The 18,794-nt window shown below is 39.1% G+C and overlaps 2 protein-coding genes across 2 annotated transcripts; both read right to left on the bottom strand.

Moving 5' to 3' along the window:
* Positions 1 to 290: 290 nt before the first annotated feature.
* Positions 291 to 6,350, bottom strand: LOC116445774 (alpha-1-antitrypsin-like). The gene is made up of 5 exons (XM_032112754.1): positions 6,264 to 6,350; positions 3,985 to 4,632; positions 3,062 to 3,332; positions 2,372 to 2,519; positions 291 to 623 (listed from the first exon to the last, which is right to left on the bottom strand). The coding sequence occupies exons 2-5, from the start codon at positions 4,613 to 4,615 to the stop codon at positions 414 to 416; spliced, it is 1,260 nt and encodes a 419-aa protein (XP_031968645.1). The 5' UTR covers positions 4,616 to 4,632; positions 6,264 to 6,350; the 3' UTR covers positions 291 to 413.
* Positions 6,351 to 12,341: 5,991 nt separating this feature from the next.
* On the bottom strand, positions 12,342 to 18,552 carry LOC116445773 (alpha-1-antitrypsin-like). The gene is made up of 5 exons (XM_032112753.1): positions 18,461 to 18,552; positions 16,158 to 16,827; positions 14,387 to 14,657; positions 13,578 to 13,725; positions 12,342 to 12,616 (listed from the first exon to the last, which is right to left on the bottom strand). The coding sequence occupies exons 2-5, from the start codon at positions 16,813 to 16,815 to the stop codon at positions 12,425 to 12,427; spliced, it is 1,269 nt and encodes a 422-aa protein (XP_031968644.1). The 5' UTR covers positions 16,816 to 16,827; positions 18,461 to 18,552; the 3' UTR covers positions 12,342 to 12,424.
* Between the last annotated feature and the right edge of the window lie 242 nt (positions 18,553 to 18,794).

Here is an 18,794-nt window from a genome sequence, read left to right as displayed (position 1 = left end):
CTTCTCCTGGGATTCACAGTGGAATGAAAGGGAGGGAAAGAAGGGTTCCCCAGCTGAAAGGTATAGACTTGTGGTTTGTGAGGCAAGGACAGGAAATGGGAGACACAGGAAGTTTCTCAGCCAACAGTAGGAAGTTGTATCTGAAAAAAACCCCACCCTGACACCATGATAACTGCACAGAAAATGTGTATCTGTTGAGGATCCCATGGCTGCCTACTTGGGCTGAGTAATTTTGTAAAAATAGCTTTTAATGTTTGTACCCAACTGTCTGTTTTGAAGTAAAGAAGAACTTGACAGAAGATTTATTTATTTGTTTATTATGCATCAGGTCAATTCTATTCCTATTTTGCACAGAAATTCCTGGGATGTGCACAGGCTCTCCTCTCTGCACTGGAGAGTGTAAGTGCTCTGGCCTAGTCTTCCTTAGCAGTCGGGTTCACAATTTTTCCCAGGAAGAGCACGCCATCGGTGGCTTTGTCAATAACCATCATCAGGAAGGGCCTGTTGAAAGTGATGTGAGGAGGAGGAGGAAATGGTAGAAACAATGGTGTAAGTTCCATCATGGTCGCTGCAGCAGCCTCTGTCCCATTCTCTCTAACATCCACCGTGGCCTTGTGAATTGCCTGCAAGGAAAACAGAGATTATAATCTAGGCACAGAAAAGAGAGAAGCAGCTGGGGGAAAGTTTGCTTGCTTTAGCACTGTGATAAGGTAATTCTTAAAAGAAAACACAGAATTAATGTAGAACTGGTGTTCTACATTAAATATATAAAATACATTAAATATATAAAAATAATAGTGTCTAGCCTTTTCAAGACAAGCAAAGTTTGCTCTGAGTTCAGGGAAAGTTTTCTTCAACAGTCAGTGTCAAACATAACTGCCTGCAGAGGCTGAGCATCATCGAGGATATTTATTGTTCTGTTGTTTCACAGAGTAAGGTTTTGTCCTTAATACTGAACACAAAAGAAGAAATTTTTCATTTTGCATCAATTTCTGTGTAAGCAAAATAATTCTCTCTGCAAAGACAATAGTGACAAGCTTTATAGAGTGTCGTTGTGTAAACACAGCCCACTGATAAGATTTTGCAGGACTTTATGTAGTAGATATAACAAATTCATATTTAGGAATTCTCATGAGCTATTCCATTGGTTTTTGACAGCCTTCTGTTTTCTTCCTTCATTGTCTGCAACACATCTAAAATTTCCTCTCATGAATCTCTGCTTAACCTTCATCGATTTACTTGGCTTTCCAGGCATCAGTCCTCTATCTACAATCCAGGTGTTTCCACATGTCATAAGGAGGAATGTGAGGAATCACAAATAATATATGATGGAAGGACCTCTAGAGGTCATTGAATGCCACCAATGCCCCCACACTGTGACAACTCCGACACCGGATGAGGTTACTCAGGATCTAATCCAGTCAGGGTTTGAGTATTTCCAAGGATGGAAATTTCACAAGTAGCCCATACCAGTTTTTGATCACCCTCATGAATTTTGGTGAATTTTTTTACATAATACCCAATCAGAATATCCCATTTTCTATCTTGTGTCTGTTGCCCCTTGATGTATTACAGTTCATCTGCAAGAAGAGTTTGTGTCCATCTTGTCTGCACCCTTCTAATAAATATCTGTAGCCAGTGCTAAGAACTGCCCCTTCACCCGCCCTTCTCCTGAATAGCAACTCTGGCTCTTCCAGCCTCTCCTCATACACCCAGCGCTCCAGCCACACAGCCATCCTGCTCACCCTCCACTGGACTCACTCTGCTCCAGGGTGTCAACGTGGCCCTTGTGGTAGGGAGCCCCAAACTGGATATGTTGAACCCCAGAGGTAGTCTCACAAGTGCAGGATAGAGGGAAGGATCACCTCCCTCATAACATAGGCATGTACTCTTTGGTGCTCTAGAGAAATAATTTTGTTTATCTGTGTACTCATTTCTTGTTTGTGAAATGGGGCTATCCCTGTCCCATGAGTCTGTTGTCCATATAAATTCTGAAGTGCTCAGACAGTGTAATAATGAAAGGTGTATACATAGTATAAGAATGACTATTCCCAAAATTGTCATAACAATGATTCTTGTCATGCATTACTTCTTTAACACCAGCTTTTTGTGAAAATATTCCTTCTATGCTTTCCAGTTTTTTTCTTCTTCAGAGACTTTCAGCTAAGTTTTTAGGCTCACTGTGCAGTAAACAATTTAATATAAACTGTAGGAACATCAGCCATTTAATGCCTAACCTTTTCCTTCCTTTATTACCATCCATAAGAAATGACTACACTCCAGGGGTGGGATCAGTCTATTTGTAGAATTAAACCTGCATAAAAAAAAGGCAGAAAAATCTCTTGATTACCATCCCTATTTGCATACTTACTTTGGAAACCTTCAGAGGAAGATTTTTTGCCACTCCAGAGAGATCAGCCTGATCACTGAACACCTCTGTCACACCCATTTTCTTAAACAGGCTCTTAACATCATAGGAGCCGGAGACAGAGAATTTTGGAAGATCCAAATAGATGTCTCTTTTCAAAAATAAATAAAAATATGCCTTTGTTATTGCAAGATCCCTTGAAGCAATATCTGTTTCATGTATATATCCATCCCAAGTACCCATGGAGCTAAGGCTTGGCTTTCTAAGACAGTGATAAATCCCATGTTAGAGAAGCAGAAACTGAGGTACCTGTCCCAACAACCACAGTCTGATCCATGGTTCAGGGGTAGAGTGATGGTTTATGAAAGTGACTGACTGGAAAATATTATCTTAGTGGAGAAAAAGAAATGATATTTTCTTTTGAACTGGATTCCTCCTACTGGAGGCAGGTTCCTGAGGACAATCTGCCTGTGTGCAGGATCCTCACAACTGGGAGCTGTGACTGGGGGAGCTGAGAGGGTTCCCCTGTGGTATGAAATCACATGATAGCTTGTCTGAGTCAAAGAAACTGAGTAATGCTTTTTCCTCAGAGCTGTACTTAGCAGCTCATCATGGTATCCTAAGCTTTACCTTTCCTGGATGAGTAGTTTTGGCTTGTTCAATATTTAAACAAAGCCACAATTAAAATATTACCTTTCTTTAAGTGATCGCAACCAGTTAGCCACTGTTTCTTTCAGCAGAGTATCTTCCACCTGTTTCATTGTCCCTTCATCAGGCAGAACAAACAATGAAGTAACATTTCCTTTGTATGGGATTTCTACTACCCAGCAAGACAAATTCTTATCCCTATGGACATTAAAGTAATTTTTTTGATGCATCATTTTGACCTTAACAGAATTCTTGGCATCCAAAAAGAAGTCATCATCTCTCGTGTTGAAATTTTTGAAAGGTTTTTCCCAGGAGCCTTTGAAAAAAAGAATAAGTATAGAATTGAAAAAAAGGGACTAATAAAAGCATGTCACATTAATTGATGCTTAAAATAATATATTTGAACTGTAGAGACAGCAACAAGCCTATCTCAGTTTAAAGATGCTTGTTCCCTGGCCATGGAAAGAATCTTTACCTTTTTTCAATTGTTTTAACAAAAAATCACACAAGAAAAGTATAGGTTGAAGCTTGCACTGGAAAAGAGATGAGCCTTTGCCTGTTCAGTTAATGGTAAATCTTCCACAAACTCCAAGATTCAGGCTTATTACCTTCATGCAAATGTCACCATGTCCTGCACAGCCAAACACCCATGCCTTTGAACAAATGATCGTAAGTTCTGAATATCTTCAGCTCTGAACCTGGTTTAAAATTTATATTACATTGACCAGTACTTCTGCTGTTTTTTTTATTTTTTCATTCTTTTTAAAATTTCTCATCTAGAAAATGTTTCTTCATTTATTCTTTTATTTTATTTATTCATTTATTCTTCAAATATTTTCTTGTGTAATTTAAAAATAGAAAGTTGTTTTTTAAATTAGATGATAGGTGTGTTCACAATGTGAAAAAGTTTTCTTTCTTAGAACTTCTGGAGCTTATTTTTATAGCTGCTACTCGTGTGTGCCACTCACCTTTAAAGAAAATGTAGTTAATGATAACCATCACGGTGTCCGGATCAAGACTTTTGACTAAATCAACAATTTTGCCATGTGTTTTTGTTTCCACATACTTATTGACTTCCCTTGTAGCCTCTGGAGGATTCTGAAAGTTGCTAGAAACAGCTTCAGTGTGATAAAGATTTGTGGCATGATCCAAAAAGTTTTGAAGCAATTCCACTTGGTTATCTACGAACAGGGCATTGCCCATGTTCAACTGGACTTCTCGGTGAGGGTCATTCAGCAACTGGAGGACCTGCTGAAACCCCTCATGAATCTCCTGCTCCTCCATCTCTGTCAGGTTGAAGGCAAGGCCTTTGTACAGCTCTCTGAGTGTGTTTGATCTGGCCCCCAGGGTGAGCATTGCAAAGACAGTGGAGATGCTCAAAGGAGAGAAGAAAATGTTCCCGTCACCCAACTCATCTCTGATCTGCCTGTAAAACTTAAATGCAAATTCAGCATTTCTGGGGGCTAGCTTGACATAAGACAAGTTTTCACCATCAGCCTGGGACCGGTCTTCTGGGGAATGGCGTATTTGTTGTTCCTGCTGCTGACCCTGGACGTGAAGTCCAAGAAGCAACAAACACAAACACAGTGCAGACTTCATTGTCCTTCTGAATAGTTCTGTTAAGAAAGAACAGAGCAACTTTTAGATCTAGAGAATTTTTTCTTTACTGGATAAAATGTTTTGTATTCTAAATACTAATTTTCAGATGTCAGTCATTAGAACTACTATTCTTTTAGGAAATACTCTTCTACTTGGCCTCTGGACAGGCTGTTTCTAGTCAGTTCTCTTAGTTTGTGACCAATGAGCAAAGGGAATAAGAAAATAATGTGGCATTGCCAGGGAAGAATCAGCTTTCCTGAGGTATTATGTGTAGAAGAGTTCTTGCTTCTGATCAGCATGGCCTCAGTACATTCTTAAATGCCTTGGAGTACATGGCTGAGTTCATGTATTGGCACCCATGTATCTGGCAAGTACTTAGGCAGAGGGGCCAACTTTGGCTGATATGTTGCTGTGGTACCCATGGTCTTGTTACGACTTTGGTTTTCAAGCACTGACTGCTATAACAGTCAGTTATAGCAGTGTATAAAGTCCACCTAAATGCTCAGCCCTTAAACTATTTTTATATTTCTGCCTCTTACATAACAGCTCTGACTCAAGACCTATATTATTTCAAGACTTTACCTTAAGTGTTGCAGCAAACTGAGGATAAATCGAGAAAGTTTGTTGACACTCTCTATTGCATATAAGCTATCCAGAAGGTTGCAAAGCTCAAAACTCAAGAGCTTGGGAAAGGCTACAGTGGAATCTGCCTTGCTGTGTGTATGTAATTTGATGACCGTTTCTTTTCCTTTAACTGACATAAACAAATTCTACATAAGCCTACAGTCTCTCTTCTGTCTTTATGGGGGAAGAATCATGCAACAAATTGAAGAAGAATGCTCACCTAAATTATCTCAAATGACAGAAACTCAAACCCATGAAGCAAGCAGTGGCCCTCAGGGAAATAGAGATGGTCTGAATACTGTTCATAGCAGCTTAAGTATACTTATTCTTGAGAATGAGATTCTGCCCAGAATCTGCCTCCGTGTGTCTAATGCCAGGTTCAGGTCTGTGCCAGATTTTTTATGGGGAGTTGTTATTTCCAGGCTCCCCCTTTTTCAGATGTCCATTATGAAAAACTGGAGATATAAGCTGTTGAAGTGCTCAGTATGGGAACTATGCTTGGCATGTCAAAAATGCTGGCTATAAACACTGATTCAGAAAGAAAAGGCCCTCTAGCTTTTGATAATTAATTTTGTTCTGGTAACAACTAATTTCCTATTTCCCCAAATCTGCTTTTGAGAGAGACTGATTTCTCTTCTAGGCCACTTGACTGCAAGGAGCCTAGTCTTTAAGCAAAAGGGACAGAAATGGAGCTACTGTCATTAGCCCTGCATCAACCTGGAATAGTTGGGACATTGAGATTTCAACTAAATTTACTCTTCTGGGAAAAGAGACAAGGTTTTGTTCTTCATCTTGGTATTGATTGTTGAATATTCGTTTTGGGCCTCATATCCCAGTCATCCTGTCACTATAGCTAGGAGCTGGATCATTGAATGAATTCTGCTTCAAACATTCAGAACATGCTTCCAGAAGCTAAAATAATTTCCAATTACTGTACAAAATAAATTAATCTCAGCAGTAAATAGCAGGGATCACACACAGCATATATTCAAAGAATTCTAAGAAAGTAAAATATGATACTTACCGTGCTGGACTTTTCTTTCACAGTGCTACTTCCCTCTTATTCATTTGCTTCCTAGTATTAAATTAATGTCCACTGGTAAACATTAAACAGAGCAAATAGGAGTTATTTGTAAAGCAAAGATTGAGTAAACTATTTTTTTCTGGATGTCAAACACTTAAAGTCTTTTTCCCATCACACAGCCAGAATGATGCCAGCACCTAGGGCTCTAAAGGGACAGAAAGACCAGGGACTTTGCTACTCTTGGCTTGAACTAAACTGTGAGTAAAAGAGCTTTCAGTAACTGTGGTAAATGAGTTCCTGAAAACAGAACATGAGAAGAACTGGAAAGCTAAGAAAAGGCCAAAACCATGGATGTCCTGTGCCCAGAACTTTCTGCACAGGACACCCTGATGCAACAACGCCATCTAATTGAGTACCCAAGGCAGCAGTAAGTTTGTTCAGGTACAGCTCCACCCTGCCCTAAATGGCATTATTTGATGGGCTCAGAACACTGGTTACCTTCTTGAGGGACCTTTGATGAGTATTTTAGAAACTACTAAAGTGAAAAGCAAGTCACAGCATGGCTTGACAAATAACCAAAACAAGAAAACAAATAGAAGAATTAAATAGGCAAATTTTTCCACGGCAAAATGTTAACTAGAGAGAGAAGATCTTAACCCCTTGTGCTGTGGATGCATAGGATAAGCATGAATTACATACATACCATACGTATCTTACACTGGGATCCCTCTCAGAGAAAGCTGAAACAGGCAAAATTTAGCTACTTAGAAGGTTATTTAAGGATGAGGCACATGGTACTTATCCTAATTAGCAATGACTAATTATTTCCATTGAATGTACATGATTTCGCCCCAGGTAAACTTACAATTTATCTATGCATAGGAATCAACCATCATTGTTATTGCTATGTAACTACTCTCTCTTACAAGACAGAGGCGGGGTTGGTCAGAATATATTCCTACGGAGAGGGGTAATTTTCATGATATGTGCAAGTACCCAGAAAGTTTATTGCAGTCTTATGTAAAATGACCAAGTCTCAGGAGTAGCAAGTATGCTGTTGCTTAACTCTAGCAAAGACAAGATATTTTTCTCAAGCCTAGGCCTGTCTACATAGATAGCATTAATCTTTCAGCCCTGTCCTAATGCTTGGCTAACCATCTGCTGGATACTACTATGTCTTGAGAGGAATTTCTGGGGACAGCAAAGCTGCTGCAGTGATTCCTCTCCTTTCTCCCAGAAGATGCAGCAGCACTCAGCATGTCAGAAAGTGGAAAGTTGTTTCTGTCCTTGCTCATAACTCCCAGGCACCAGATCCTCTGACCCTGGCCCAAGTCTTTTCCTAGACAAGGTTAAGACCAGCAGTTACAGCAGACCCACAAATAATCAAAGAATCAGCTTCCCAGCAATTCCAAACAGATCAGCATGGCTAATGAATCCGTCAATCACATCCAGTCTTTTGAAAATCTCCCTTAGGTCACAGGTGCCAGAAATAGAGATCCTTGGATAATACATGTCACTTCTGTTGAAGGCAATGGAAAATGAGGGTGAATCACCACACATGTGTATCACCTGCATGCCAGCCAGGTGGCAAGTCTGTGAGAACACAGGGAGAGGAAAGCAGTTTTTTACTTCACTGCACATTCCTGTTGTTGAAAATGGCTGTGTCCCCAGAACACAGGGAAATGCAAGGTTAAACTAGAAATTTTGTGTAGTTTTGTGAAAGAAGAGCCGTCCAGAAGAGTGTGTGGAGCTCCTGGATGCTTTGAGATAAGCGGTGGCTGGGACAGGCAGACTCTTGCTCCAGGAACCAGGGGAGTCATATAAAGGACTGACAAACATGCTTTTCCCATTGGCCTGATAATGGTCTATATGGAAGGAATTAAGGAATAATTTCATTATCTCTCTCCCTACTATCTGCCAGTGACTCTGCTCAGTTATGCAATGTGTCTTGGTTCCTCCTTACAGGAGCACTTTCATCCCATGTCATTACCTTATTTCTGTTGCTGCTTGGTCATCAGGTTATTATATTTCAGTTTCTGCTTGGTCATCTGATTATTATATGCTAGCTTTGCAAGTTATATTTGGGGGCTTTCCAGGGCAAAGGATTTCTGACTGTAAAAACAAAACATCAGCAAGATAAGGACTGAGAAAGACAAATGTGTACACTGCATGATAAATCCTCATGCAGCCATTTCTTGTTTACCTATAAGGTGTATCATTCAAGGTATGTCTACAAAAGTTCATCTAAATAATCTTCTTGATGTATGTGACTCCATTAAAATCAGGAGATTGGTATCATTGCAAAACTGCTGTAAGTGGAATAAAAATCAAGTCCTTTCAGTAATTTTATCTTTTTCTATAAAGGGCATCCCAAATATACTCTCCATGTCTTACAAATATTTCATCCTTTTCTCCTCAAATAAAGAAAGTGCTTTGGGTTCCCATTTCAAAAACTAGTATGACTAACAGATAGAAAAAAAGCTGAAGGCTATGCAAAAGTCTGTGACAGAACTGGGAATAGAAACTACTTTTCTACTTTATTTTCAGCTTCTTTCACCAATACAATAGGAATCTTTGAACTGAATTTTCATATAAACTCATAGTCTGCTAGAAGAAAGTTGTGTAAGCAGAACCAAATACTCTATTTTTTTTCGTCTATGTTATATCTCAGAAGAAAATAAGGTCCTTTTATTATCGGGTGTGATTCCTTTCCTTATAACAGACATTTTACCTCAGATGATTGTTTCATCAGTGTTCAGAAAATAATATTTTATATTTTCTACTTTGTCTGTACCTAATCTCCTACCATTGAATGAAAAAGTGTTTCCATGAGCATACAACTATTTAAGGCCTGATGTGAATTCCAATGGAGTCAATCAGCCAATATTTTAATGTTCAAGATGGGTAATCTGTCACTGACAGCTCATCTCAGATTTTCCTGATATATTTTCCAATAAATTCTCAGCTGAAGATAGTGGAATTGTAGATATACTTGGCATCACCAAATCTTTTCAAAAGTAGTTGTTAGAAGTTTTATAAAAAACACTCAAATAAAATAAAAATTTTGCTCTCAAAATGAATCTTAGTTTGAATTTCTTTTTCCAAATGATAAATCAAACTCAAGTAATTAAGACTACTGACCAAACCCTCAATTAATTATAATGGTACAAGAACTTAGAAATGGAATGTGTAACTACCAGAATTAAAATAAATGACAGAAAATTAAAATTGGTGGGCCCTCCTGAGTGTCAGTGAGGTTAGAGTCCAGCCCTTCCAGCACCTGAGCCTGGCTGGTGGCTCTGGAGACCACAGAGAGCAGAGCAAAAGCAGTAGAGAAGCTGACCAGGTGGAAGAAAACACTCTTGCCAGGTTCTCAGGTAGTCAGTTACCTGTAAAACTGTAAGGAAGAGTGCCTGTTTCTGAGGACTATCCATTTGCAGGATCCAAAAGGATCTCCATTGTGGGCTTGCTGTTCCTGTGGAGCTTAGTTGTCTTACTCTGCTTGTGGCCACTGAGCTGTTGACAGTCAAAGACAACAGGTTCACATGCAGCAAAGGAACACCGCATGCAGTTACAGATAAATAAAATGTAAAATTGTAAATAGATTTCGTATCTGGGTACCATGCCAAAAACAACTCCTAAATTCATCCATCTGGCCCTTTCAGAACTTCTGTAGTTATTACTTTATTGGGTTATAGCCATATTTGTCATCCTGATTTGTCAGTAAAATAACTTCTAAAAATTTTTAGCAATCAAAAAATATCAGTTTTGCTTTGGTCTGGCACTGTCTTTGAGAATTAATTGATCACCTGGGATTTGGTTATATCTCTCTGACTCAGCAGTAATTTGGCAGTAATATTACTGCAGTTATGGTCTGCTTTATTTAACATCTCTGTCAGATTTGAGGAGTGGGGAGCTATGCTCTTTATCACCTCCATCTCTGCCTGCCTCTGCACAGTTGTTGGAAGGAGAGCTGCACAATGTTGGCCTTGGGTGCTGAGCCTTTCTCAACAAGGGGTCCACCTGCCAAGGGAGACTCTCCAATGGCCTTTTTCTGCCAGCTCATTCCAGTTTGCCGTGTCAGGCCACACCTAGCAAGCAGCTGGGTCCTTGAACTAGTGACAGACTTTCTGGATCGTAACAAAAGTCTTGGTTTCATTATTTTTAAGGAGGAAATGGAATATAGATGATAGACAATCCCTATGCTTCCACAGTAAGTTGTATCACATTTTAAATTGCATTCCAGTTCATTTATGTTGCAACGTAATAGAATTAAACTTTCATTCTTTATGCTTTGTGATGGTTTCTATTTGCTCAGCTGTAAAGTGTTTCTGGTATCTGTATCATCAAAGCATTGTTGTATCATCTAAGGACCAGCACAAATCCTTAATGAGGAGCAGCCTTCTGAAAATAAGCCTGACCAATTATTGTGAAAATAAGCATACACAATTACAGCAAATGCACAGGACTAATCAGGAGAGCCCACCCAAACACATCTGTGCTAAGTACATGGGAGTCTCGCAGTCTGTGACTTGAAGTAGTTTTGAAAGGTGTTTCTCGAACTGCCTAGTCTTATTCCACATCAGGGCCTCCAGTTCCCTCATTTCTGAGAAGTAGTTCTGAAGGCCTACCAGCATCGCCCAGAACGCAGTGTCATTCAAAAAATGCAAATAGCCAGCAGAGGGGGAGCTTATAGGGCTGAGTGACAGAGGAATACTTTCCCATTCCTCTGTTCTTTACTCTGACTCCATTTGTCCCAGTACACCGAGCAGTTCTGGGGAACAGGCCTGGCCCTCAGCCTGCAGTCGTTTATATTCTTATACTTTTAGTACAATTTCAGAGACATGCCACCATATGATTCTTCCAAACAAATGCTAAGCATGTTTTTGGAGTTAGCACAGGCCAAGGGACAGTTCCAGTAATTGGACTGGATGACTTGCAAGGTCAGAGTTAAGCAATGTGGATATGACCTGTGATGGGCCAGTTGACCTCATGGTTAGAGAACAGATCTTAGAGCATTTTATTTGTCAGCATAGATGTAACCTCTGAAGATAGGATTAATCTCAGTGTTTGTTTTTTCCCTTCCAGGTATTCATATCCTATCCCTTTTGAACATCCACTTACAAGTACCTTCTTATTAAATCTAAATGTAATGCCAGTAGAACCATTTGGGTATCTAGCAAAATAAAGCATTCCCCAGCACTGCTTCCACATAGGATGTTTGTGTAGAGTTTGTTACATTAATGGCCAACTCAAAGAAGCCAACACAATGTGGGTGCATGGCATCACCTGTGAATGTCATAAAGGAGAGTATGGAACAAGACTTGACCTTCAAAGGAAATGTCTAGGCTTGGTCTGAAAGGGACTGACTCTCCCAGTGTGTAATTTGCAGCTATGCCTTCCTTCTACTGGAAACCCTACCAATGTTAGAAGCCAACCTACGGTTTGCAGAGAATTCATTTGGATTTATCCACTCAAATTTTATTTACTTACAGTGTTTTAACTGAGTCTCTGTAGGTACAAAAATGCTGTTAATGAGGATTTTCTTGTTATTTTCTAAGTCCGTGAGAGATTTTTCTCTCTCACAGAAGGGGTAGCAGGGAATGTAAACAACCAAGCCACCTGCAACCTTGGAAAGTCTTGTTTATGGTATAGTAGAAAATATTTTGGTAATGGATGTTTTAGGATTTTGGCCAATCACCCCCAAGGGGTGGCTGATCCTTTGTCCAATTAGACTATGAAGAAAAAGGTCTATAAAGAGTTTGTAAAATAATTAAGTAAATCAATCTTGCTGCACAATTCCTGCCTGCTGGATCTTCTCTCCTCCTCCTCCCTACGGCTGCGGGACACGGTGATATACCGTAGGAACCAGGCCTGCGGTAATAAGTCTCTCAGCTGGGTGTTACCTTGCTTTTCAGAGATGGCACTGATCACTAAAAGGCTGATTTATAAAATTCTTCACAATTCACTAATAGGTATATCTCAGTGGTTATTTTCTATAGAAGGATGAAGCAAAAAGGGTGTTTCTGAGAATAACTGCACTCTTTCCTGACTTCTTTGGAAAAAGAAAATTGTTAGTAACTGTTTTATATAATTTTAATCGCAATGGACAATAATTCCATAAAATGCAATTCAAATCAATATGACCAGCCAATGACCAATCATTTTTCAGTCGGGTTTACGATTTTTCCCATGAAGAGGATGCTCTGAGTATATTGATCAACAATCAACAGCAAAAATGGATGATTGAATTTAACGATGGGAGGAGCAGAATGAGGAAGAAAATCTATGCTGCTGGTTGCTGCAGCCTCTGTGCCATTCTCATGAATCTTCAGCAGGGCCTTGTGAGTAGCCTACAATAAAATACAGAAAGAATTAATGTATGTGGAAGATGTGGTGTGAAATTATTCAAATTAACACAAAGTTAATTCAACTACTGCCTTTCACAAAAATTGCTGGTAAGAAGGACCCAGGAAGAAGGGTGCTACAGCCCACTGTGGGTTTTTTAGCAATGTTGTCTCAATAAGCAAATATTTACACATTCAGTGTTCCTCATCACAAGTGTATCAATGCAGACCTTAGCAACTGCACACCTTGTGGAATTAATTGAAAGTAAATAGCCAAGCAAATTCACGGGGAATATCAGTTTGAAAGGGAAAGGAAATGGGGCTCCAGAACTGCTCTGTGTGTATTCTTAACAGCACCTGCATTACAGTTTAGCCAGGTAGAAATTCAACCTTGATACCAAATTTTTTGTTGGATATTTTTAATCTTTTTCTAGCCCCAAAATGTTAGAAAATTTAAGTGCTGTTTTCAGAATGGCTGTAAAAATGCTAGTCTTCACATTATTTTCACTAAATGGGATGTTTTCCTCAAGTCTGGTCCATTTTACATTGTTAGCACTCAACAGAGCCTTCAATGGTAAGAGCAGTTTTTAAATCCTTTAAAATTATAGAATGCATGTTAGAAAAAGGCCACTTTTTTTGTGGATATGCGGATGCAAGACATCCACGACAAAGTTACCCATAGGCTCTTCTTATACATGCAGAAAATATGCTGTGTTTATTTTCCTGGTTAAATGCTAAACCCACCCCTCCATCCACCCTCCACCTTTGCCTGTCAGACAAAAGAAAATATCCTTATCTCCAGATCTTGGACAAGTCTGAGGGGGTTTAAGGAGACTTTATCAGCTAAATGTTCTATTTCACATTATTAGCCAGCCCTAGCAATAAGTAAAATTTCACTGGTGACCTTAGGATAAGGCAATTGGCTGTTCAGGAATCCACAGGTGGTTGTTTCTGCTGACACACTTACTTTTGAAACCTTCACATCAGGGTTTCCTGTGATTCCAGACAAATCAGCCTGATCAGAAAACACATCAGTTACACCCAGGTTCATTAAGATCTTCTTTAAGTCATAGGTGCCTGAAATTGATAGTTTTGGAATATGCAATTCCATCCTCCTGTTAATTCAGAAGAAAATATGGTAGTTATTGCAATCAGAGCATGCCTTGGACTGAAGATTCCCAGCTTGCTGGTGATTCTTCTGTGCTAAAATGCTAGCCCTTTCATCTAAAAAACATGGCAAGAAAAAAGAAGATGGGAAGATGCTGGTCTGGAGGACAGGAATGTATGGAAGGAGAAAGAAATCAGTTCATGTTTCTTGCATGATTCTGCAACACAGTCACTTTATGAGACAGTAGGCAGTAGTGCTGCCAGCATTTCTGGGACAAGGTTTGCATTCTTTTTCTAACCTTGAAAGTTCTGCTTTTGGAATTCACACCCCATTCCCTCTGAGGGATCTGACTGCTATGTCAAAGTATTACCACTCTTAAAATATTTTGCTTGAGACAAGGGAAATGGAGACAATTAGTAGCAATTAGAAAATGTATGGGGGAAAAAGAATTAAATTTCCCACCTCAGAGATCTCTTCTCTCATCACAAGGCAATATTGATTCTAATTTTTGCTGAAAGTATCAAATCATTTGGTCTGACCCTTCATACTTATTCCATTTTTTAAACCTCCCATTAAAAATAGAAGATAGTAGCTGTAAGACCTGACCATAGCATTCAGACTTTGGATTCTGACTACCTCAAATCATCAAATCAAAATTCTATATTTACCATCTTTGAAGAGATCTTTCCCATTTAGAAACAGTTTTTTTTGTCAGGGCATGTTCCAACTGTTTCATTTTTCCTTTATTGGGCAGGATAAACAAAGCTGCAACATCTCCCTTGTAAGGAATCTGTACCACCTTGCAAGACAGCTTCCTGTCAGAGTATGCTTTATAAAATCCATCTCGAACCATCATCTCCACTTCAGCTGAGGTCTTTGCATTTACATGGAAATAGTCCTTGTGGGTCCCCTTAATATTGAAAGGATTTTCCCAGTAGGCTTAAAACCAAAAGAGAAAGAATGGAATTGAATACTTAGTTCAATGAGGATATATTAATATAGTCCAGACTAATGTACAAGAAATAAACCCATATCTGAAGATTTACACTTATACTTGAAGATAGAAATTATTCCAAGTTTATTAAAGACCTTATTCTCTGTCATCTTTGCTGTACTGTGTTCCATAACAATTAAATGTCCCAGGTTAAATTTTGTATGGACTTGTGCAACATCTAAGTCAGATAAATTAGATGAAGTAACTTCATCATATTACCTCATGTTTTATTTAAAGCAAATGAAAACTGACCAGAATCCAGTGATTTGCTATCTGTTTTCTTAATACGGCTCGTAAAGCGAATTTCACAGCAGATGTCTGACCTTTAAAATGTGGCATGTTAAGCTCCTCACATGCTTTTTTATGTTTTTCATCTTGTAGCACTAAGGAAAAGCTTACATGCTAGAGAAACACAAACTTTTGGACCTGAACGTAACTGCAGTATGGTAAATGGAATAGGGCCTCAAGGTATTTAGTCTTCAAAATCATTTTCTCTTAATGTTTATTCAATTGAATTTTCTATGATATTTTATTCTGTATTAAAACAGTTCATTCACTAAACAAATAGACAAGGATTGCAGCTTGCCATTCTGTAAGTATGGTTTTTTTGGTTTTTTTTTTTAATGTTGGATAGAAATAGCCTAGTTTGAAAAAATAATAATGGTATGTAAAGTCCACAGTATTCTGGTTACTTTATAAGTTTAAGCCTTTCCCCTTGCCCTCCAGAAAAGAAATATGCTCTGGTATGGTACTCAGACTATGGCACCTGAGACTAGGGCACCCAAATTTAATAAAGTATTTGAAATAAAATCTGTTTTCTTGAAAGTTCATAATTTCCAAATATTTTCCAAATATTCCTTTCTAGGTGGGAAATTCCATGTATGTCCTACATGCTGCTGGAAATGAACACCTAAGAAGAAATTAGTCGTTGCCAAAGCAATACATTCAAATATCTCTTGGGATATGTGTAATATGATGACAAGGTGCAGAACATTTGGACTCCAACTCCAGAGGTACCTACCCATTTAATGGTCATGGACTGTAAGTAAATGAAAGTTTTTGGCAATCTTTGTTAATCATCATCTTCAGAATTTAGTTTTCTACTTTGTGCATCCAATGTGTAAACATTTTAATTTTTAAAGTAATAAGTAGATGAAATAAAGTAGATAGACAGGAAAATTTAACAATGCACGAACCTGTTGTGCTCTGGCAATTCCCTGAACCTGAATATTGCAAGTACATGAACTTCTATGCTTAGAAGTCTAAATATATGCTAGAAACCTCTGTGGAGGAGGTTTCAAAGTTGAAAACTTCAAACTTTTTTTCATAATAGTCTCATCTAAACACATTCACTTAAAAATTGTTCAGAAATAACTTGTGTACTTGTTTTAGTGCGGGTGAAACAGCACTAAACAGATGCAGTAAGTAGCATCTATGCAACTTACCTTTGAAATAAATGTAGTTAACAATTACCATCAGAGTGTTGGGATCAAGGTCCTCAAGTATTTGGTTTATATACCCATGGGTTTTATTCTTTACATAATCGTTGATCTCTTTTTTAGCTTCAGTGGAATTCTGGAAGCTACTAGAAACCACTTTTCCTCTGTACAGTTTTTGGATGTCCTTCAGAAATGTTTTTGTTGGCTTCAGGTGTTTGTCCATGAACAGGGTGTTCCCCATGCTCAGCTGCACCTGGCTACCAGGGCGGTTTAGCAAGAGGAGGAGATGATGAAAGCCCTCATGTATCTCCTTCTTCTGGATGGTGGTGAGGTTAAAGGCCAGCCCTTCCAGCACCTGAGCCTGGCTAGTGCCTCGGGAGCCCAGGGCCAGAAGGGCAAAGGCAGCAGAGATGCTGACTGGGGAAAAGAAAATGTTCTTGCCAGCTTCTTGGGTATTTGCTTGCCTGTAAAACTGAAAGGCAAAGTCTGTATTGCTGGGGACTATCCTTTGGCAGGACTTAAGAGGATCTCTCTCATGGGAATGCTGCTCCTGGGGGTCAGTTGCCTCGGGCTGGGCAGCGTGGTGGTCAGTCTGTGTCAGGCTGTGGGCCTTGAGGTGAAGCATGGCCACCAGCAAGCACAGCAGAAGGGTGGCCCTCATCATTCTTCACAGCTACTGCGTGGACAAAGAACAAAAGGTCTTGGATGCTGGAGGTCAGCTGTATCAACATCTCATCGTTTACTTCTGTCTGCTACTGCCTTCAAGTGGTAATCACTGTTATCTCCTGACCTCCTCCTTTGCTATGGAAGTTTTTTTTAAATCCTTGTGCTTCTGAGTTTACCTGTAATTCCTATCCATTGCTGCCTACTTCAGTTCTGCTTTACTCCACCTACAGAAGTTCCTTGTTAGCAGGGAAAGAAACGTGTGTCTTAAAGAAAAATAAGAGTCCAAGGGAGAGAAGAATGAAAAGGTACCTTTTTTTTTTTAATGGCAAAGCAACACATCAGAAGCATTCTGATTAATGATTTTATGTTTATCTCTTAAGAATTCCTAGGATTATTATGCTGTTAGGGTTTGAATGAGGTTTATATTAAGTGACAGTGCTATATCAAAGGAAAACAATACGAGATTGCAGCAATCAAAAATGCTATTTCTTTTACTCCTGTCTCATTTTAACATACAAAGTGACTAATCATAAGGGCTAGTAAAATTTTTCTGCTTCAATACCTGATTAGATTAGAATATGTTTATTTTAAATGACCACTTATGTGTCACTTGTCTTCCAGGGTTCCTTCTTCTGTGTATACCACATCTTGTTATGGGGAGGTGAGACCATTGGTGTGGACTTGGCCTCTCCTGTCTTCCCAAATTTCATATTAGCAAAAAAGTATCCTTTTGTAAGGTAAATATGCCTAAGGCCAGAGTAGTGCTCAGCAGCAAGACTGGATCAGTGCATCTTGGACATTTGAAGTGACTGTGAACATTTCTTTTTTCTTTGTTTGTTTGCTGCTTTCTCTTTTACCAGTTAGACCAAGAACATGCTGGGGTGATTTGTGGTCTGCTAAGATGCTTTAGTTGTCAAAAAACAGTTAAGAGTTATTTCCATTAAAAAGATGGTACTAGAGACTAAAAGAGCTCCAAATAGCCTTCATCTAATGTCCTATCTGAAACAGAACAGCTTCAGGCAGAATAGCATGAGTTAGGTGTTCACCTCCAATCAATGGTAAAGGCACTCAAAGATATGGGTTCAGCAGAGCAGATGAGATGTTTACTGGGATTTTCTCCACCCTGTGACAGCACTCTGATCACAAAGGTTTGGGTGAAAGGGAGCCAGCTTGTGCTTCTGCTGCTTTGCTCTGTGTGATCTGGTAAATTGTAATTTACAGAGGACTTTGGCATAGCAAAATCAGTTTGTGAATTCTGTCTGGACTATCTTAGTGTAAGCAAGACATTTACTCATTCACTTCAGTTTTGGTTTCGTAGTTGTAAGCTTTAGGGAAAATTAGTAATGGTAGATAAAATTGACAGTTGAGAAGTCAGAATACTTCTGTTATTGAAGCAGATTTCTTCTAGATTTCTTCTAGAGCTATTTGGTATAAATATTCAGTGCAGAGTTATACTCTATGGAGCTGATATAATGAATCCCCAGATTTTGCTATTCAATATTTCTTGAAATTAAGTTCAGCTGTCATTTGAGCATTTAGAAACTAAGTTTCACCCTGGAAAGCAGATGTGCTTTATGACTCACTTAGCCAAATAGCATACAGCTGGGTCAAAATCATTAGGGTAAAAATAACTGGGTACTTACTTTACATTCAGAAGGCTCTTGCTCTCAATGGGCTGTGCTGTTTGTTGCTGCTTTACTCATACTGCTGTTTTCCTCTGTTAAACATTACATGGCTTCAGATACATATTACCTAGAGGCACAAAGCTGAATGCTAATGAAGCCAGTGTTTTTGGACCTTGTATGCATATGCCCACATCTCTTCACTCCAAACAGAGAGCAAAGACCACAGGGCCCAGCTAGTCGGTAGAGCAGAGTGTTACATCCCAAAGGGTATGCAACTCCTAAGCAAATATTTATTGGAAATGATATTTTGATGTCAAGAGCAGCTGCTCTGCCCTAGGTGCTACCTGAGACA

The sequence above is a fragment of the Corvus moneduloides genome, chromosome 6, assembly GCF_009650955.1.
Source record: "Corvus moneduloides isolate bCorMon1 chromosome 6, bCorMon1.pri, whole genome shotgun sequence".
NCBI classification, from domain to species: domain Eukaryota; kingdom Metazoa; phylum Chordata; class Aves; order Passeriformes; family Corvidae; genus Corvus; species Corvus moneduloides.
The sequence above is the reverse complement of the archived record's forward strand: the minus strand, read 5'-3'. Positions and strand labels throughout refer to the sequence as shown.

Coding starts and splice junctions, on each gene's coding strand:
- LOC116445773 (XM_032112753.1), bottom strand. CDS start 16,815: ATGATGAGGGCCACCCTTCTGCTGTGCTTGCTGGTGGCCATGCTTCAC. Junction 13,726..14,386: donor GAAAGATCTCTTCAAAGATG/GTAAATATAGAA, acceptor CTGAATTAACAG/GAGGATGGAATTGCATATTC. Junction 12,617..13,577: donor CTGATGTGAAGGTTTCAAAA/GTAAGTGTGTCA, acceptor ATTTTATTGTAG/GCTACTCACAAGGCCCTGCT.
- LOC116445774 (XM_032112754.1), bottom strand. CDS start 4,615: ATGAAGTCTGCACTGTGTTTGTGTTTGTTGCTTCTTGGACTTCACGTC. Junction 3,333..3,984: donor TAACTACATTTTCTTTAAAG/GTGAGTGGCACA, acceptor TTTTTTTCAAAG/GCTCCTGGGAAAAACCTTTC. Junction 2,520..3,061: donor TTGCGATCACTTAAAGAAAG/GTAATATTTTAA, acceptor ATTTTTGAAAAG/AGACATCTATTTGGATCTTC.